Source organism: Rhincodon typus, chromosome 11, assembly GCF_021869965.1.
Source record: "Rhincodon typus isolate 14 chromosome 11, sRhiTyp1.1, whole genome shotgun sequence".
NCBI lineage: Eukaryota > Metazoa > Chordata > Chondrichthyes > Orectolobiformes > Rhincodontidae > Rhincodon > Rhincodon typus.
The window spans coordinates 31,106,004-31,126,363 of record NC_063342.1 but is presented as its reverse complement, the minus strand read 5'-3'; the positions used below and the strand labels follow the sequence as shown (position 1 = coordinate 31,126,363).

The 20,360-nt window shown below is 39.1% G+C and overlaps 1 protein-coding gene across 1 annotated transcript in view; it reads left to right on the top strand.

Moving 5' to 3' along the window:
• The window catches only part of LOC109918447 (transgelin-3), a 23,113-nt gene extending 10,360 nt beyond the window's left edge, over positions 1-12,753 (top strand). Inside the window, exons 3-6 of the mRNA XM_048603314.1 lie at positions 1,156-1,344; positions 5,334-5,508; positions 6,946-7,048; positions 10,956-12,753. Of these exons, the coding sequence (XP_048459271.1) occupies positions 1,165-1,344; positions 5,334-5,508; positions 6,946-7,048; positions 10,956-11,097 (600 nt within the window). The 5' untranslated portion in view covers positions 1,156-1,164 and the 3' untranslated portion in view covers positions 11,098-12,753. The remainder of the gene's footprint in view (positions 1-1,155; positions 1,345-5,333; positions 5,509-6,945; positions 7,049-10,955) is intronic.
• Positions 12,754-20,360: the final 7,607 nt, after the last annotated feature.

Here is a 20,360-nt window from a genome sequence, read left to right as displayed (position 1 = left end):
TTCTGTAACCTGCCGCTTGCTAGTCTTTTTGCCTTCAGGTTGTATTGTGGCTTAACCTTTCTCCACTTAAACAGTTACAAAGGCAGCATAATTTCACAGCCCCTGCTGTTCACTTCACTTTTTGAGTCTTCTAATTAACCACTTGTCACAAGCTTTCTTGCTGCCTCTGCACTTTCATGTGTCTATACCTAGTCTGTTCTTTGCATTTTCAGCACTTCCATTTTTTTTTCCTTTGGAAAATTTAAAAGCAGAAAATGCTGGAAATACTCAGTATGTCTGGCAGCACTTGTGGAGGGAGAACAATTTATATTTCAGTTGATACTTTATCACAGTGCAGCTTTTTCATTGACTGCTGAGCAGTCCTGAGTTGTTTCCTGCCTTCATTCAACCTTTTTGTCAGCCTTGTCCTCAGATTTGTTTCTCATTCTGTGGAAGTTTTGGTGCCAGTTCATTACTCGCAACTTATTGAAATGGATTTGTGATGAATCAGCTGAAAATTAAGGCTATAAACTTATTTTTCTTGTACCTGTGCTTACTTCCTAGTTGAATAGTAAAAGTATCATAAACTATTTGCTATTCTTCTCTTAAATTACTAAATGCAACCATCTTTGGGGGCTGATACAACACTTTTTTTTTGTATTCGGCTATTCAATTTCAAAGCAAAAACCTGAAATTATGTTGGCCTCTAAATATTCCCTACAGATGAAATTATTTTCTGGGAAAATGAATCTGTTTTAAATTGGCTGTGCTTCTGTCAAAAATGTCTGTAAAGGGAATTGTTACACTTGTATAATTTTGAGGATGGCCTTGAAGGAAATCCAAGGAAAATACTGCAGCCTTAGGTGCTTTGTCCATAATATAGACTGATTTGCTGTCAGGGCTGCAAGTATTACTATTAAATTTAATTTTGCATTAATGCTACTACCAAAAATATCTAAATTGGACACTGGTCTTTGGGGTTACTGCTTTTTGTTTATCCTGAAGCTTGGGTTTTTTAAACAATGATCTGACTCCCACAATGTGGGCAAGCCAACATTTTCATCATACCATGGCCCTGTATTTTGTGCTGTGCATGCATATGGTGCAGATATGTAATATATTGGTGTGAGTTTGTGTACAGAGGTGCTGTAAATATTAAATCGTTTGTATTTCTAGACTTCAGAAATGGCGAATAGAGGACCAAGCTATGGCCTGAGCAGAGAGGTTGAGCAAAAGATTGAACAGAAATATGATTCTGAATTAGAAGAACGACTAGTAGCTTGGATCATTGCACAATGTGGTGGGAATGCAAGTCGTCCAGATCCTGGAAAAGTACACTTTCAAAAGTGGCTGATGAATGGTGCTGTAAGTATATATAACTCATCATTCTCGATGAACTATATTCTATAAATGTTGTCAAGCATAACAAGTTTAGAATGCAAAGACAAGATGTAGTTTAGATAAAATGAATAACTCCATTGTTATCATCACTTAATTGATATCAGGGCTCAACAGTATTTGCCACTTTGACTTAAGTAACAGTCACTGAACATAAATCTTCTTACAAAGATCACTCCATGTAGATTATAGGTTGGCAGATGCTGATGTGCTTTAACTGTTGTGGAATGAGCCTAGAGAGCTTATACAAATCTTTCTAATTACTTGGTTCGTGTAAGTAAATTATGGAATTTTTCAAAGACATAAATAACAACCTAATTATAACTGATACAGGATTGCAGAGGCCACAACTCAATGATTTGTCTGACACTTGGCTTGTATTGGATATGACAAATTCTGTATTACCCATTGGAGGAAGCTTTTGGGAAGTTGTCCAGATAAGTACACCTAAAGAAAATGCTGGGAAAAATGACTTTAAACAAAAGCGTGCATTTGTGGTTTGATTTCAGTTGTAACATGGACTTCTGAGTAGCAGGTCAAAGTCTAGACTGGCATTTCAAGTTTTTTGGTTTTTTTTTTATTTGTAGGACTTTAACAAGTCCAGTTTATTCAGTGATAACACTTCATAAGTTAACTCACTGACATCATAATACACTAAACAGTATTCTTGATTTGAAACTTGTCATGTAGATGCAGACTTAGGAACAGAAATGACTAATTCCAGTCTGTACTGGAAATACAGGAAGTAATAAATGTTTTTCCTCTTGCCTAACCCAGGTACGTGAGGACAAAATACAATGTTTTCTTCGCTCTGAATGCTAGTTGAGGACTGAATTAGGCTTGGATGTCATGCTGTTGTAATCCTTAGACTTGTCAAGATACAAATGAGTAGTTGAAATATTGCTATTCCCTATTTGTGCAATTTAGATTGGACAAAAGTACTAGAAACGCTCCTGGGGTCAAACAGCACCCATAGAATAGATTTAGATCCTTCTCAGTACTACAGTAGGAAGGAATGCTACGTCAAGATTGAGTTACTTCAAATTTCCTGACTAAAACAATGCACTCTTTTGGGTACACAAACCGGTTGCAAAGGTAAGGAGAATTTGTCCCTTTTTTAAAATACACTTTAAAACAGTTTGAATTATGAGGGTTAGCCACAATTTTGGCTCGTCAGGTTGACGTGTAAAGAAAAGTATCTAATTATAGGTGTGATTGTATGTTTAGGAGTAAAACGTGCATTTTTGGGCTACCTTTTTCAGCATTGCTTCCGATGGCCGTAAAACACTTTGAGGCTGTGTTATCTAGTCACTGTTGATGGTGGGAACCTTCATGTGCATACAACAAAATTGCAAAAATAGCACCGTGATGATCAAATTGATCTGAGGGATAAATATTGGTAGCGCAGCAAACAAAACTTGTTCTGCTCAGCCATATAATGCCAGGGTTCTATTTCTGAGTCGCCTGAGATCAGATGAGGACTCAGATGATTAACTTTTGATCAGAACAATGGCAAATCCAGCAGTGTGGTGCACTCCCAATGCAAATGCATTGGAGTTTTCTTGTTCTTTCTCACAACCGAGCATCGCTGACTGGGTCAGCATTTGTTGCCCATTCCTAATTCCCCTTGGGCAGGTGGTGATAGTGGTGAGCTGCCTTCTCAAACCATCAAAACATTTGGTGTAGTTATACCAACAATTCTATTAGGGAGGGAATTCCTAGCACCAGTGAAGCAATGATTATAGTTCCAAGTCAAGATGATGGATGGCTTGGAGAATTTGGAGTTAACGTTCCCATGTATTCATTGTCCTTTGCTTTTTTTTTTAGATGGTTAAGTTGCTACTGTGAACAGTGAATAAAGCCTACTACACTTTAATACTGCTTTAAGTGAACAGTGGGGCAACATCACAGTGGTGCGTGTGTGGAATGAGTTACCAGAGGAGGTGGTGGAGGCTGGTGTGATTACAACATTTAAAAGGCATCTGGATGGGTATGAATAGGAAAGGTTTAGAGGGATATGAAACTAGATTAATTCACAACATCTAGTTGGCATGGACAAGCTGGACCGAAGGGTCTGTTTTTGTGTTGAACAAATATGGCTGTAGTATGCTCTTTATGGGAAGTGTTTGTGGCCATGGCTAGTGGAGTGAGGCAGTAAAAGAACAGGTGATGTATCTATTCTGCATATGTGAAATAATATAGTCAGATGGTGTTCGATTGAATAATGGGGTGGGATGAGGTGTTGTAGAGGGAATAGTCTCTCGAATTGTAGGGGAGGGAGATGCTTGGCAAAAATTGTGGTAAATCTGCTAAACTGTGGTTGGAGAGTAGCTATAAGTGGGGGAAATCCTTCTGTTCTGAGGGATTAAGGTGTGCACAGAAGTATAAGAACTAGAATATGTCTGTTTTTAAAGGGCCATCAGCCACAGTGAAAGATCATGGTGTGATCTTCATTATGGGGAGGCAAAAAATGTTTTCATGAAGACTAAGCATGAGAATGCATGCAACAGAAACTGGATTGAGGATAAAATCCATTCAACATGGTGTGAGGAATGGTAGCTGTAGAAATCAGTAACCTTTGCAGCGAATATCTGTTAGCAACATCTGCAGAAACACAGATGGCCTACAAAGGAAAGGAGTTGAGTGGAACATGTAAAGGTGAGAGAAGGTTGACAATTGGAAGCAAAGCAAATGTGGGTAAGTGCAGCAAACAGCAAATATTGCCATTAATCTATTGAAAAAGTGGAGTGGGGGGGACTGGAAAAGAACTGGAACAATATCCTAGAGAAGGTAAGCCTAAAGGATCCATGTGGGTACCCATAACTTTTTTAAATTATTTGAAAGATGCAAGTGTCACAAAGTGTACTGCTCCTACACCTTCCTTCCACCCCGCCCCCATCCAAGGCCCCAAGAAGACCTTCCACATCAAACAACAGATGTTCACCTGCACATCTGCTAATGTGGTATACTGCATCCACTGTTCCTGATGTGGCCGCCTCTACATCGGGGAAACCAAGCTGAGGCTTGGAGACTGCTTTGCTTTGTGGAACACCTACGCTTGGTTGGCGACCAACAACTGCACCTCCCAGTTGCGAACCACTTCAACTCCCCCTCCCACTGTTTGGACGACATGTCCATCCTGGGCTGCCTCCAGTGCCACAACAATGTCACCCGAAGGTTGCAGGAACAGCACCTCATGTTTCACTTGGGAACCCTGCAGCCCACCTGCAGCCCAATGGTCTCAATGTGGATTTCACAAGCTTCAAAATCTCCATCCCCTGACCACAGCCCAGCTCATCCCCACCTCCCTAACCTGCCTGTCCTTTCTCCCACCTATCCACTCCTACCTACCAGCCTCCTTGACTGACCACTCCCCACCTACACTGTCTCCTTTACTGGCTCCATCCCTGCCTCCTTGACCTGTCTGTCTCCCCTCCACCTATCTGCTCCTCTTATCCATCTTCCATCTGCCTTCCCCTCCCCATTTCTGAAGAAGGGTCCAGACCCAAAACATCATCATCTTTCCTGCTGCTTGGCCTGCAGTGTTCATCCAGCTCTACACCTTGTTATCTCAGATTCTCCAGCATCTGCTGTTCGTTCTATCTCTCTACCAAATGTACTTTGCCTGGTTTTAAAATTAGCTTGCTGTAAGGAGATATTTCATTTGCCTTGTGAATTTGAAGGAAATCATCAATTTGTCACTAATTGATATCTATCTCCCTTTTGGGCAAGCTCACATCGTAGATTTGTATAAGTGACAAATGACAGTTTCACAGCTGTATTTTCCCTACCTTAAATTTCTATTTTATTAGGTTTGGGAGCAAAGCTTAGCTCCTCTTGGAGATCTCTTTCCACCAATAACACTCCACTGCTGTTTAATAACCAAATGAAAGCTTTAATGTTCTTCTCTGAATTCAGATCATGTTTTGATGTGTTACTAATGTTTTCTCTCTTAGTTATTATGTAAAGTTATAAACAGCCTTTATCCAAAAGATGAAGAGCCAATTAAAAAAATCCAAGAATCTAAAATGGCCTTTAAACAGATGGAACAGATTTCTCAATTTCTGAAAGCTGCTGAGGCTTATGGTGTTGCAACAATGGATATCTTCCAGACTGTGGACTTGTGGGAAGGTAGTCAGTACTAACAATTCACTGATTTTTTTTCTTTGATTCTCAAATGACTATGGATTTATTGTCTTCTGGGGAGGAAACCAGAACTGACTTGGGTAGGTTTATTTGAATGTCTAGGGAAAGCCTAATTCGATGGGATGATTAGCTGTCTTTTAATGGGTTTTTAATAATAGTTTGATCAAAATGGTCATTTTACTAAATAACCAATGGATGATTGTCAAACTTAAATGCAAGTCCTTTGAAACAAACCAATGCTGCACAATCTGCCACTTGAATAAATTTCTAAGCCAAAAATTTTTACAACATGTATTGTGGCTTTCCTTTGTTATCACATGGGAAAAGCCCATCATGACAATTGACTTTTTGTATCTTAATTCCTATTGGTGTTTGCTTCTTTGCTGATTGGTTGTGGTGGGGGAAGGGAAATTCAATTATTACTATTACTTGGGTCTAAATTTCTTTACTCTATGATGTGCAAATAACCACTTAACACTCTTTTTCCACTAGTGAATGCCCGTGAAAAGTTGCATGCTGCTGTCATAGGCTAGTCACCTTGCAAATGGCTACAATGGCATTGGCAAGTTGCTGATACCAGGTTTTTCCAACATTCCTAGTAATGTGATTGTGCATCCTAAAGAGGAGGGGAACTTTGAGGAATAAGGTGACAATTGGAATGCCAAAGATCTTGATTGTTCCAGTTTGTCTGTGTAGCATTTCATAATCATAGAATCATGCAGTACATATGAGGCCCTTTTGGCTCATCAAGTCTGTGCTGTCAAAAATATACTAAACACAATAGTTCTGTAGTCATAAATGTTATGACACTTCAAAGGCTTGCCCAAGTGCATTTAAGTGTGGTTTCCTGCCTCTCAATACCATTCCTTACTCCCACCATTCTCTGGGTGGAAAAGGGTTTTTCCTCTAATCCCTTCTAAACCTCCTGCCTTTCACCTTTTTAAAACTATGCCTCCCTGTTACACTCCTTTCACCTAAGGTGAAAAGTTGCTTTCTACTGTCCTGGAAGGCTTTTGCCAACCCCCTGACTACTTGGCCCAATCGGTTATGTGCCATATTTATATGCCTATAAGTAATTATAACTTGATTTCATGTATCACTTTCAATCTAAACTGATAATGACCCAACGTGGTTAACTTTTTTCTTTTGGCTAGACGGAACATAATGAACAAACTGCTTGCCTGAAAACATTTTTGGAAGCGATTTTAAACTTGAAATGGAAAGAATGCTTAGTGTAGTTTAAAAAATTGTTATTTTTAAATTGGGCTTGTCAACTGCCTTTCATTTTTAAACACATTCTGACTTAACACTGACATTTTCCTCAAATACATACCCTAATGCCCTGGCATTTTGTCTGGAATTTCAATTCTTCAGTTAAGCTCATACCTTTTTAAAAGATGACTTTTTTTCTTTCTCTCTTAGGAAAAGATTTGGCTGCAGTTCAAAGAACTCTAATGGCTTTGGGTAGTGTAGCAGTTACTAAAGATGATGGGTATTATTGTGGTGATCCCAACTGGTTCCATAAGTAAGTATTCTAAATTAGTTCAAATCAAACCATTCTATTAACTCTTTAATGTAATGGACCCTACGAAGGAGTAAGCTATCCTAGATCTAGTCTTGTGTAATGAGACAGGAATAATTAATGATCTCACAGTTAGGGATCCTCTCGGAAGGAGCAATCACAGTATGGCTGAATTTAAAATACAGATGGAGTGTGAGAAGGTTAAATCTAGTACCTGTGTCCTGTGCTTAAAGGAGACTATGAAGGAATGAGGGAGGAGTTAGCCAAGGTAGAATGGGAGCTAAAACTATGGTGGGTCAATTGAGGAACAGTGGAGGACTTCCAAAACTATTTTTCAGTGCTCAGCAGAAGTATATTCCAGTGATAAGGAAGAACTGTAGGAAAAGAGGGCCAGCCATGGACATCCTAAGGAAATAAAGGAAAGTGTCAGATTGGGGGGGGGAAAAAAAAACCTACAAAAAGCAGAGTAGTGGGAAACTAGTTGACTGGGAAATCTTTAAAGGCCAACAGAAAGCCACAATAAAAGTTATAAAGAAAATTAAGATAGATTATGAGAGTAAACTAGCTCAGAATATAAAAACAGGCAGCAAAAGTTTCTATAAATATATAAATCATAAGAGTGGCAAAGGTAAACATTGGTCCTTTAGAGGATGAGAAGGCCAATTTAATAACTGGGAATGAGGAAATAGCCAAGGCATTAAACAGTTACTTCGTGTTGGTCTTCACAGTGGAAGACACAAATAACATGCTGAAAACTGATGGCAAGAAGGTTATAGCAGGTGCGGACCTAGAAGCTATCGCTATCACTAAGGAGGCAGTGCTGGGCAAGCTAAAGGTAGACAAGTCTCCTGGCCCTGATGAAATGCATCCCAGGAGCCTAAAAGAGGTGATTTGGGTGGGGGCAGGAATAGCAAATGCATTAGCAATTATTTACCAAAATTCACTGGTGGTTCCTGCAGATTGGAAAATGGCCACTGTGATGCCACTGTTTAAAGGAAGTAGACAAAAAGCAGGTAACTATAGGCCAATTAGCTTAACTTTGGTAGTGGGGAAAATGCTTGAATCATCATTAAGGAAGAAATATCAAGACATCTGGATATAAATTGTCCCATTGGGAACACCCAGCATGGGTTCATGAAGGGTAGGTCATGTTTAACTAATTTGGTGGAATTCTTTTGAGGACATTACTTGCATGGTGGGCAATGGGGAGCCTGTGGATGTGGTGTATCTGGATTTCAGAAGGCATTTGACGAGATGCTACACAAGATAAAGTTGCACAGTATTACAGGTAATGTATTGGCATGGATAGAGGATTGGTTGACTAGTAGAAAACAAGGAGTAGGGGTAAGTGGGTGTCTTTCTGGTTGGCAGTCAGTGGCTAGTGGTGTGCCTCAGGGATCAGTGTTGGGACTGCAATTGTTTACAATTTACATAGATGATTTGGAGTTGGGGGCTAAGTGTGATGTTTCAAAATTTGCAGATGACACTAAGATGAGTGGTAGAGCAAAGTGTGCAGAAGACACAGTCTGCAGAGGGATATAGATAGTGGGCAAAGGTCTGGCAGATGGAGTACAATGTTGATAAGTCTGAGGTCATCCATTTTGGTAGGAATAACAGCAAAATGGACTGTTTTAAATGGTAAAAAATTGCAGCACGCTGCTGTGTAGAGGACTTGGGTGTCCTTGTGCCTGAATCGCTAAAAGTAGAATTGCAGGTGCAGCAGGTAATTAAAAGGCAAATGGAATTTTGTCTGCCATTGCTCGAGGGATGGAGTTTAAAAACAGGGAGGCTATGCTGCAGCTGTATAGGGTCCTGGTGAGGCCACACCAAGTAGTGTATGCAGTTTTGGTCTCCTTACTTGAGCAGGGATATACTAGCACTGGAAGGGGTGCAGAGGAGATTCACTCAAGTTGATTCCAGAGTTGAGGGTTGGATTATGAGGAGGCTGAGTAGACTGGGATTATACTCATTGGAATTCAGAAGAATGAGGGGAGATCTTATAGAAACATTATGAAGGGAATAGATAAGGTGGAGGCAGGGAGGTTGTTTCCGCTAGCAGGTGAAACTAGGACTAGAGGGCATCGCCTCAAAATAAAGGGAGGCAGATGTAGGAGTGAGGTCAGGAGGAACTTCACCCAAAGGGTTGTGAATCTGTGGAATTCCCTGACCAGTGAAGCGGTTGAAGCTACCTCACTGTTTTTAAGGCAAGGCTAGATAAATTTTTGAACAGTAAAGGAATTAAGGGTTATGGTGAGTGAGTGGGTGGGTAAGTGGAGCTGAGTCTCAGATCAGCCATGATCTTATTAAATGGTGGGGCAGGCTCAAGGGGCCAGATGGCCTACTCCTGCTCCTAGTTCTTATGTCTTGTGTTCTTATGTTAACTTGCTAGTATCTGTTCAGTTTTTTTCTTTTCTGCTTGCAATAAAAGAATATCTTGCACACTGGCCTCTGTGTAATAATTGATCTAGCGTTACCTTCATTACGTCCTCCCTCACCATAGAATTCTGTTCCTAATCTGACACACTAACCCACCCCTTCAACTGCTTTTCTGTATCCCTCCTGGCTACTATATCATAGTTACCAATTTCAGTGTGACTGCTGCTAATTTAGCTTGTTCCTTCAACTCTATTTGTATAAAGAACTCTAACTTTTGCTGTATGCTCTATCCTGTTCTTCATCATATTATTTCTCCTGGTTTCTTTTTATATAGTCTCATCTTGTTCATTCAACTAGCCTGCTTGCTCAACCTATCAACTCTACCTTCTCCTTGGGTTCCCACCCTTGCCATGCAAGAGTTTAAACATGCCTGAGTGGCACAAACAAAAACTCTGCAGGTTATTCATTAGGTACAACCTTTTGTTCCAAATTCCCACCTGTCCTCTGATCCAGATATCTGAATCCCTCTATTCCACACCAGCTCCTTTTTAGCCATGTATCCAGTTGTACTGTCTTCCTCTTTGGCCTCACTAGCATGTGGCATGGGGAGTAATCCTGAGATTACAATCCTAGGGATCCTGCTTTCCAACTTTCAGCCTAACTGTTGAAATTTCATGAAGCTCTAAACAGTTGAGTTGACAAGAGGGAGCCAGTCAATGTGATTATATTTGGACTGACAAATGCTTTGACAAACCTCTGCATAAGAGGTTGAAGTGCATAGGATTGGTTGGGGTGGGGTGGAGCGGGCAGTGTACTGAGATGGATGGAAAACTAGCAGAGAGGAAACAGTAGGAATTAATGGGTCCTTTTCAAATTGGCAGGGATGTGTTGTTACCTATGAATCTGGCTGAACGTTTGGTGTGACCACATCCCTGAACACCTATCCATAAAACGCCTGTATGCTGCTCCAACTTATCCACGTCTTCCAAGAAGAGCAACAGGAAGTGTCCACCTGTAAATGTAGTTGTCAAGGAGGTCTTGGGAGAAGCATGTCACCTGCCACTCCTAAACCCCCTAGTGATTACTGGATTTTAAAAAAAAAAACAAATACTTGAACAGATCTTACCTGTAACTTAAAGAAAATAGTTATTACTGGCCAACAGAGGTTTCCTAAATATCCTCCAAACAGACCAAGTACTATTGTTGCACAACAATCAAATTCCCACTATCTTAAAAAATATAAGGCTATGAAAGAATTGTTAAATCGAACAAGGGTGGGAAAAGTCACCTGATTAATACTCCCCATGAGCCCTCCTGTGAAGCACATCACTTTTGAACTCATGATGTCAATAGGAGCTCTTCCAAAGATTCTTGCATGATCTTCTCAGTCACTACTTGTTGGCCCTCCCATCTGAAATGCTTTTGGTTATATTCAAGATACACATGTCAATTTCATTTAAATATGAACTGTGCCTTTATTTTTGTGTATTCTGTTGCCTGGTATGTAGTAATTACTACTTTTTTTTTCTAACAGGAAAGCTCAGGGTAATAAGCGAGCATTTTCTGATGAGCAGCTACGAAAGGGACAAAGTGTTATAGGTTTGCAGATGGGAAGTAACAAAGGAGCCTCCCAGTCTGGTATGACTGGTTATGGTATGCCTCGTCAGATCATGTGAAATACCATCCTGTGGTGGGAAACATCAAAGCAAATGGACTGCCTACTTAAAAAGGAACCTTTTTTAGCAGAACTTAACTGCTGCCTTCTGAAGCATCACCAAGCAAGATGCTTGCTTCTGCTTCAATTTTTGTGGGCTTTTCTTCTTAAATGACTCTGGCTGTGTAAAAATAATAACGATCGAAACTTGCAGTATTAGTCAAGTTGTTTCCACCAGTATAAGCTGACCATGACCTGTTCTAAAATTTTACCTGTTGACTGACAATGGATGGTGGGGAAATTTATTTATTATTTTGGAGTGTTAAGTTCAATATGGTCTTCGCCATCTCTTGATCTGCAATTGGTAGTTTAGAGGAGTTTACAATGCTACAATTTGCTCAAGTGTTAAGCTATTTAATACCTAGTAAATTACCAAATAGGATATCCTATCACTCAGTGAGGACCTCTTATACTTCAATAAATGAGGACCAGTTATTGACTGATCTTGAGGATTCCGATCATGAGGAAACCGACTGGCCAGTCTTTAATGGTTGAGCAGTTAAATGCAAGAACAGTATTTTCTGGAGTGGTTCTGCTTTTGGGTTCATGAGGGAAATGGGAATGGGCACATTTGAAAGGTGATATCTGAAATGTAACTGAGCCTACACTGACACTATATTGACTACATAAAAGATCATCAAACATAATTTAGCCATTCTAATTATATAAATATTCCTCTGGCATTAACTCAGCTTTATTTCTTGTACACAAGGGTGCTAATGAATTTCTTCAATTCATTTCTACGCTTAACTGTGCACTTACCTGTAAGGTTAACACTTTGTCTTTATTTTGCATTTGTATACTTTATCATATTAGATTTTTCCCAAAAGTTGGAATCTGCTTTTTTTTACATTTAGATAAGCATCCACTCGAGTTAAACAGCTGGTTTTAATGTCCCAATTCCAAGGTCTTATGAAAATCAAAGTCACAAACATTTATTCTCTTCAGAGCTGATTCACAAAACTTGTTCTAGAAACTTTGCTTTGAAATTTTTAAAAAGTAGCACCTCCCATGAATGTGACCAATTAACCAACTGTTGAAAATTAATTGCTTGAACTTGCCAATGGAATAGAGCTTTTTTTGTATTTGTTTCAAAACTACTAAATTTGATATCCAGTACACTTCATTGCTTCAGTTAAGTCCAATGCTGGCCTACAAGATAGAACCTAATAAGCCAGCATTGCTGTCAATTGGAAACTTGTGTTTAACAATTTAAGATTCTATTCCTTGACCCTCAGCAGACCTGCCAATATTATTACCATGTCTAATCAGAAAAAATCAACCTGTCTGTCTCCTTTGAATTTTCCCTAAAGGTTAGATTTCAGGAAGGGTTTTAAACGTGAACCAGTGTGACAAATTGTACATGTGACATGATATGCCTGGGGACTTTTTCCAAGTCAAATGTCCTAACCAAAAGTTGCTGTTGTCTTGTATTTCTTGCGAAGCACTCAACCCTGCACCTGATTTATAAGTGAAATCCATTGTCTGAAGTTCTGTAAACTAGTGAATGTTCAACATCTAATTTCCACAAATTAAGCCTTCCATGTCTGAAAAAATTTATGGTATTCAGCAAATGTGACACTAAAAATGTTAATGAAATAAAACCATTTTTATGTTACGACTGTGGTGTTTGAACTTTGAAGGTGGGTTAGAATGGTGATGTAACAGCAAGGATTAAGTGCCTTGATTTAATGAAGTAAAATTTCTGAATTGCTAACTGATTCTAATGGGCACAAATGTTTCTGGACAAATGGACATGTGATCACACTGAAGATGACTAAAGAAAGCTAAACCCCATCAAGCAGATAATTCTATTACTTGACTAACTTGCAGTCAAACTTTCCAGGCTGGTAGAAAGTTAAGCAGCCTGTTTTTAGATCATTTAAATGGGGTTAACTGGATTGTGCTATAGAGAGCTGGTGTGCATTCGATGAGCTTTCAGCCCATCCCTTTGCTGTATGATGCCATCTTTGTTTCCAAGCTCTGCTCAGCTGAAGTGAGAAAACCAGGAGAAAATAGCCATAATATTAGCTGTTGGTGTGGTGGGGGAAGAGAAAGAGATTGAGATGTGCCACCAATCTCTTAGAACAAATGTAGAACAATATTGCATCTGGCTAATATCTATGCATTATCACTTTTTTGTCTGCTGACAGCACCAAGACCTTTTGCATACAAGAGTGATGATAGATATTTTCTGTACAAATGTCTTTGTAAAGTGGGTCTTGGAACCACTTGCATTATCCTCAAACTTTAAAACATCCCCTAAGTTTGAAGATCCTGATCATTTCCCATAAATTGGGGAAAGGGTCACAGTGCCAACTGTAGGGGAACTCTAATTTGAACTTTCCTCCAGCCTGGAAAAAATAACTCTAACACTTTTTACTGAGTTTTTTTTTGTATCTGATGCTGTTCCATTTATTTCACAGCCTGAACTTTTCTCTAGTCTGTATTATTGCATTGTATGCCCTTTGGAAGTGCGTGTGCACAGCAGCATTAACCCTTCCTTCACTCTTCAACTTCCAAGTTGGTTAAACATGAATTTTTCATGGGATCCATGTTGGTTCTCCCTAGCTCCTAATTGTCCATGTGGTTGTTCATTCATTCTATCCTAATTGGTTCCCTACTAAAGTTAAACTGTGGCCAAAAACCACTGGGCTTCTCCTTGTAACCTTTTTCAGAAGGGCATAAACCCCAGTCCAATGGTACCACCCTGATTCCTGGGAAGACAAGATTATGACCAATGTGTTTCTGATATCCATTCCCACATCCTTTGTTCTGGGATGTATTGTATTCTGTTTGTTTTGGTGCCCTTTCAACTGAAAGTAGCAACATCTCTCCTCTGATGCTTTGAATCTGGAACCCTCCTCGTGCCAGTTTCCTCCTTTTGCCATGACATAAGTAACTTTTTCCTTTAGTAAAGACAAGTGTAATAAGTTTGATACTTCCATCTGTAAATTTGGCTTTGGTTCCTTATTTTGCTTTGCTTTGCTCTGCTCTACTCCTTTTTTACTACTGTTTTTTTTACTACTGTTTTTACTATTAATATGCCATTAGTAGACTTCAGCATTTACTTTCTGGGGTCTCATTTAAAACTAAGATACAAAGGAATTTCTCCTAAAAGGGTAGTAACTGGTTTTGAATTCTCTGCTTAATTTTATCTTGTCCTAAATCCAGGGAGTTCTAGGTTTGATTGCCCTATCTTTGCTTTTGTGGTAATATTCATTCAAATCCTTTTGAGTGTAGCCCATTGTTGAGCTTTGTATAGGTGCTATAACCTTTGTGCTGGGTTTAATAGAGACCTGATGTCTTGACCATGATTGCAACATGAAATGTTGCTCAACTCCATTCCAGTTGATTGGTCACAATAAGCTTGGCTAATCTGGAGTGACCAGTCAGAACTTTGACTTTTCACAGGCATCCTTCTGTTTTGTCTGCCACTGGGAATGGCTGACAACTTCACACCTAGAGTTCTAGGTAATCCAATTTTGACGCATTAGTTTCCCTGTACCCTTTTTTTTGGTGTTACAGCAAAGGATAAATAGATCAGTTCTCTGGGATAATTTTCTCATCCTATGATGAGAGGCTGAGAAAGTTGGGACTAAATATCTTCAGGTTCAGAAGAATTAAAGGTAATAGAAACATTCCAGATTCTTAAGGAGCTTGACCAGGTTGATACTTAATTGTTTTGAGGCTGTTCATACTGGCAACAGGAGAAACATCTTCACTCAGAATTATGAATCTCTGACACAAAAACAGCAGCAGCTGAAGGAGAAAAGTTAATGTTTTGGGTCTGGGGTCTGGTGACCTGACCCCAAATGCTAACTGTTTTCTCCTTCACAGATGCTACCAGACCTGCTGAGCTTTTCCAGCAATTTTTTGTGTTGTTCCTGATTTTTTTGGCATTCTGCAGTTTTTTTTTTGGTTTTTATTATGAATCTCTGAAATTCTTATCACACGGTTATGTATGCTTCATTGGGTTTATCCAGGGCTGAAGATGAGATTTTTAATCTCAGAAATTGAGGGATATACAGATTAGATAAGGAAAGTGGATTGAAACAATGAGTTATGAACCTACTCCACCATCCAAATATGATCATATGTTGAATGCTGTAAATTCTAAAATATATTTTTTTGCAGATTACACCCAGGTTGGAATAGTTTTGGAGGAAAGAAGTTGTCTTTTGTTCTTTCCCAAAAAGTTGCCTTAAAGTCTCTCTGCTACTTGTACAAAATCAATTCTGGTTTTATAGCCTAAAGTCAGCTTGTTTGTATTTAGTTCTGCTTTCTGAAGTCCAGAAACTCAAATCTTTTGTTGTCCAAATAAGTTGATTTGATTTTGTCTTCTGTTCACTGCTATTTAATTGTGTGCAATGACTGTTATCAGATGTTCTCTCAATTCTGTCTAGGTTCAAATAAGTGGCAACCTCTTTTTGTTCCCATATAGCGTCTCCTAATCTGTCCTCCTTGCCACCATTCTCCATACTGTCCCCCTCACTTCCACATTCACGTCAGGGTACCAATCTAGGCAACCAAGACATTAGCATGCTCCGCCGTGACATCCGCTTGGGTCCCCAGGCATTGTGTCTCCGGACGGGACTACCACCTCCAACAAATGAACGTTGTTCAATTGTATGCTACATGTATCATGTTGGGCTACACATAAAGACAATACCAAAGGTTTAAAGTAATACAGCTACTGAAGTTAATTTATGTATGGGCAGAGGGAAAGTGAGTGTGACTGCCCTGTACCTCTAGACTATTGTGCCAAATATGACATCGATGGGTGGCTCAAAGTAAAATCAGTGATACCTCTCAGCTGCTTGGTACAAGACCTAACATAAGGGGGTTATGGGTGGGATGTTAGAGATCATAGTGACATAGGCCTGAATATCATCATAAAAACCAAAAGAACTGCAGATGCTGTAAATTGGGAACAAAAACAAAGTTGTATGGAAAAGCTCAGCAGGTCAGGCAGCACCAGTGAAAGAAAAAGCAGAGTCAATGTTTTGGATCTGGTGACCCTTCCTCAGGAGCTCCTGAGGAAGGGTCACCAGATCCAAAATGTTGATTCTGCTTTTTTTTTCCTTCACCGGTGCTGCCTGACCTGCTGAGCTTCTCTATACAACTTTAGGAACAAAAATGTCATCAGCTGCTTCAATGACCTTTCACCATCACAAGCTCTATTCTAGGCATATTCACTGATGGTTGCATAATCTCTAGCACCACTTACGACTCTAGATGCAATAGCTGGACAATGTCCACATTTGCACTGAGTGGCTACTGCAGTTGTATGACAAGTGCCATGTGACTGTTCATTAAGCAATAATTAAACCACCACACTGAATTACCCTACTACCAACATCCTTGGTGTTACTTTTGACCAGAAACTGAATTGAACTAGCCATATAAACACTTAGCTTCTGACCTGCTCTTGGAGCACTGCAACAAGTAACTCACTTTTTGACTACCCAAAGCCTGGCCATCATTAACAAGGCACAAGTCAGGAGTGTGATGGAATACTCCCCTTTACCTGGATGCGTACAGCTCCACAACACTCAAGAAGCTTGATATATTTCAGGACAAAGCAGCCTGCCTGATTGGCCACATCTACAAATATTCATTACCTCCACCACTACATCAAGGCAGCAGTGTGTGTCATAAACAAGATGCACTACAGAAATTCACCAAGGTTCTTTAAGTGGTACCTCCTGAGCTCATGGCCTTTGGAAAGACAAGGGTAACAGATACATGGGATTTATGAATAAACACTTTTTAAGACTGTAACTCAAAGATTCATTCTCTGCTGCACATGAATGTCTGTTTTTAGTATCCTCAGGGTCTTTGAAATTTCTTGATGTGCTGAAGAATTTCCAGTATATATGATTGTAAAGTTTAAGAAAAATTTTGGAAGATTTAGTAAATACTTTTCATAAACAATATTTTGGAGATTCTACAATTAAAAAAGGTTTGCTATCAATACGTTAAATATGGTGCAAGCAGTTATCTTTTGCACTGCATTATTGATTAGTTCTTTTCCCCCCTCTGTTTCCCACATGCGACTGAACTTAAATGGATGAGCATTGACATATACTAATTGTTCTTGCTAAAACTATAATTAGAAGAGGTTGGTCATTGCTTTAGTGACCACATCTGTCCCTGGAGAGAGCCATTATGCTCTCAGCAAATATGTACCCCATTTCCGGTGTGTCAGATAGCCTTTTAATCTGTAAAAGGACTGATTTTTAAAAGGATCCAAACTGCAGGAAGAAATTTAATAGAATTAAATTAAAAAATGTTGGTTTGCCAGCTGGTTTGACAGCATATTTGAAAAGGAATTTATGTTTCTTCCAATTCCAGAAGGTTTTAGAAGGACTTTTAGTGTGCAAATCAATCTGTTCAATAGTTCTAATTAACTGATTTTTAACCCAGTCATTTGCTGTCTTGTACATTTCCCCTTAGTCCAAAATATGCATTGCTTGTTACTAGCATTCCACACAACAAGCTTTCAGTTTTTTGAAAACTGTTGACTGAATTTTTAAAAAAAAAACTCATTCTTAATGGATGCTGCAAATGCGTGAAACTGACTTTACATTTTAAGTTATCAAATTTGGAAAATTGTCAAAATGTATGCATTAATATACTTACTAACACATTTTATGGCTTTGCAATTCTCTTCTACAACGTGACCTTTCTATTGTTTCTGTTGTCCCTATTATCCCATCATGAAAAATAACTTGAAAATGCTAAATAAGTTGTATTTGCTGTGACTCGTTTATAATGTGTTTACAATGCAGTATTTTTGCAGAATGTATAATTGGAAAATCTAGTGAATTCAAACAAAATCTTTAAAATATGCACCTCACTTTATTTACCTGGCATGCATTTTTATAGAACAGTGAAATCTGCTGTAAAATACAATGTTCTGCACAATCGATGTTTGCATGTGTTTGTACTTAGCCAAACCAGGCAACATGGAAGTGCCTTCATTTTAAATTGTAAATTGGGACATTTGCTGGGACATAATGTACTTTATACCATCTCCATATATTTTATCATTGACTATGGACGGTTAAAACGGAAATTAAATGTCCGAAAGGAAGTAGTCTAATTGAGGTCTTGCTCTGAGCCGACTGCATAAAGCTGACTCTTAATTGAAGGCCAGATGCCAGTTAACCGAAACCCTGATTCTGATGATTCATTAGCTTCCCTCGATCACCAACAGATGTGTTCCTACCTTTTCACCAGTCCACTAGAGACCAGCTTCATGGAACTTGATCCTCAGGCGGCAGCACACAAGTGTATTGATGCAGTTGCATCATTCATCACTGAATAATGGATTTCACATCCCAAAGCTACCCTTTCAAAAAGAAAATCTATTGTCAGTTGAAGGTCCATAGACTAGGAATGATTGTCCCACCAAGGTCTTGTTTTGCAATCTAACGGGCAATTTGATTAAGGTGCTGCATAAATCATTGTGATTACAGTCTTGGAACAATTTGGATACCTGTTCTTGGTGGATTTTATGCCATGATGGATATTGGCATAATGCTCATTTGAAGATGTATTTAATACATCAATGATGCCTAACTGTATCAATTCTATGATTCTCAGAAGGAGATCATTCAATCTATTTTGTCCATGCCATATTTCTACAAGAAAAATATCAGTAATACAAAATCCCACCATGCTGACTTTTCTTCAAACCTCTGCTCTCAGTCTTGTGAGAGTCAAATAAATAAAATGGTTCTCAGATTTCCATATTTTAAACAGATCAATTTTGAATTTTTTGTTTTTTAGCTCACTTTCATTTCTAAAATAACTTTACCAGCTAATGCATAGATGTCAGTCAGTAATCAGTCATACTCCAGAAGGCTGTTGTGGGACTCTAGAATAGTCAAGTACTTCACAAAACACTCTACTTGAGTATAATTTGTTAGCATAATCAAGTGGATTCATCTAATTTGGTAGGTTTGGATGTCAGTGATAAATTAACTTGGATTTATTCAATACAAAAAATAAGAGCAGATGCAGACTGTATGGTCCCTTGAGTTTAGTGTAATGATGCTGTTTCTCAGCCTCACTCCACTTATGCATCTGCTCCCCATATCACTTGATTCATTGAGCGATCAAGCAAGTCTCTATTAGTGCTGTCATGAAAGTGGGTACTTAAGCACTGAATATCAAGTAACTACATAAACCAGTCACAATGATATATGTATGGATGGGAAATTCCAGATGACTTACTCTGACTTTATCAATTCTGATATTATCATGCATTGTGTACGATATGCTACTCCACCAGTCGGTGGCAGTGTTTCACCATAACATCCTCATCTGTGGACGATCGATACATTTGCACTGTTATGAAATATTCACTTTTTCCAGGATTTTGGCAACTGGAACTTATTCAATGACTGAGTTTGAAGTGCCACCTATAGCAGATAGTTCTAAAGATTCACCTTCATCTGAATGAAGAAATTCCTCATTCCTAATTGGCTTGCTCCGCCCCCCATTCTGTTTGCTGAGCTGCTAAAAATCCTTACAATCTAACCTAAATAATGTGAATCACATGAAATAAATTCATAAGTATTAACTTCAGTATTGAGCTGCTTCTCCTAATTTCTCACGCTTTGTCTAATCAGGCCCAAAATATATCTGTGGTTTCTCTTGTTTACTGTAGCCCTGTGTTAGCTGTCTTATTGTTCACCTGACAGTAATCCGGGTTTATGTAACCCTGACTCTATCTATACAGCAATTGTAGTCTACAACTGACTTTTCAGGTAAGAGACAGAATTGTACAACTAACTACTAACAGTTGACTTTCAAGTTAATTTCATTATTTTGAATGGAGGAATATTTATAGCTATTTGTGCATTTTAATTCCTGGTATTAGAGTGCACACCCCCACCTCTGCAAACATTGCTAGATGTGCAATCAAACAGAAGACACGTGAAGGTGACTGGGACTCAAACGTGGGGGGTGGGGGATCTTCCCAGCTCCCGAACAATGTGAGCATTGGCAAGAAGTTTGGGAAAATTATGAGGTGGCCATTGAGGAGCTTTTCAACAAGATGAGCGAAAGGTCCCACTTTCCAACTAAGGGTTGAACTGTGAGGTAAGGTTCTCATTGTTGAGCAGTGAGGGGCCTGTTTGCATGCATTGGCAGGTCATTAACAACAAAAACAGAAATTTCTGGAGAAAATCAGCAGCTTTGGCAGCATCTGTG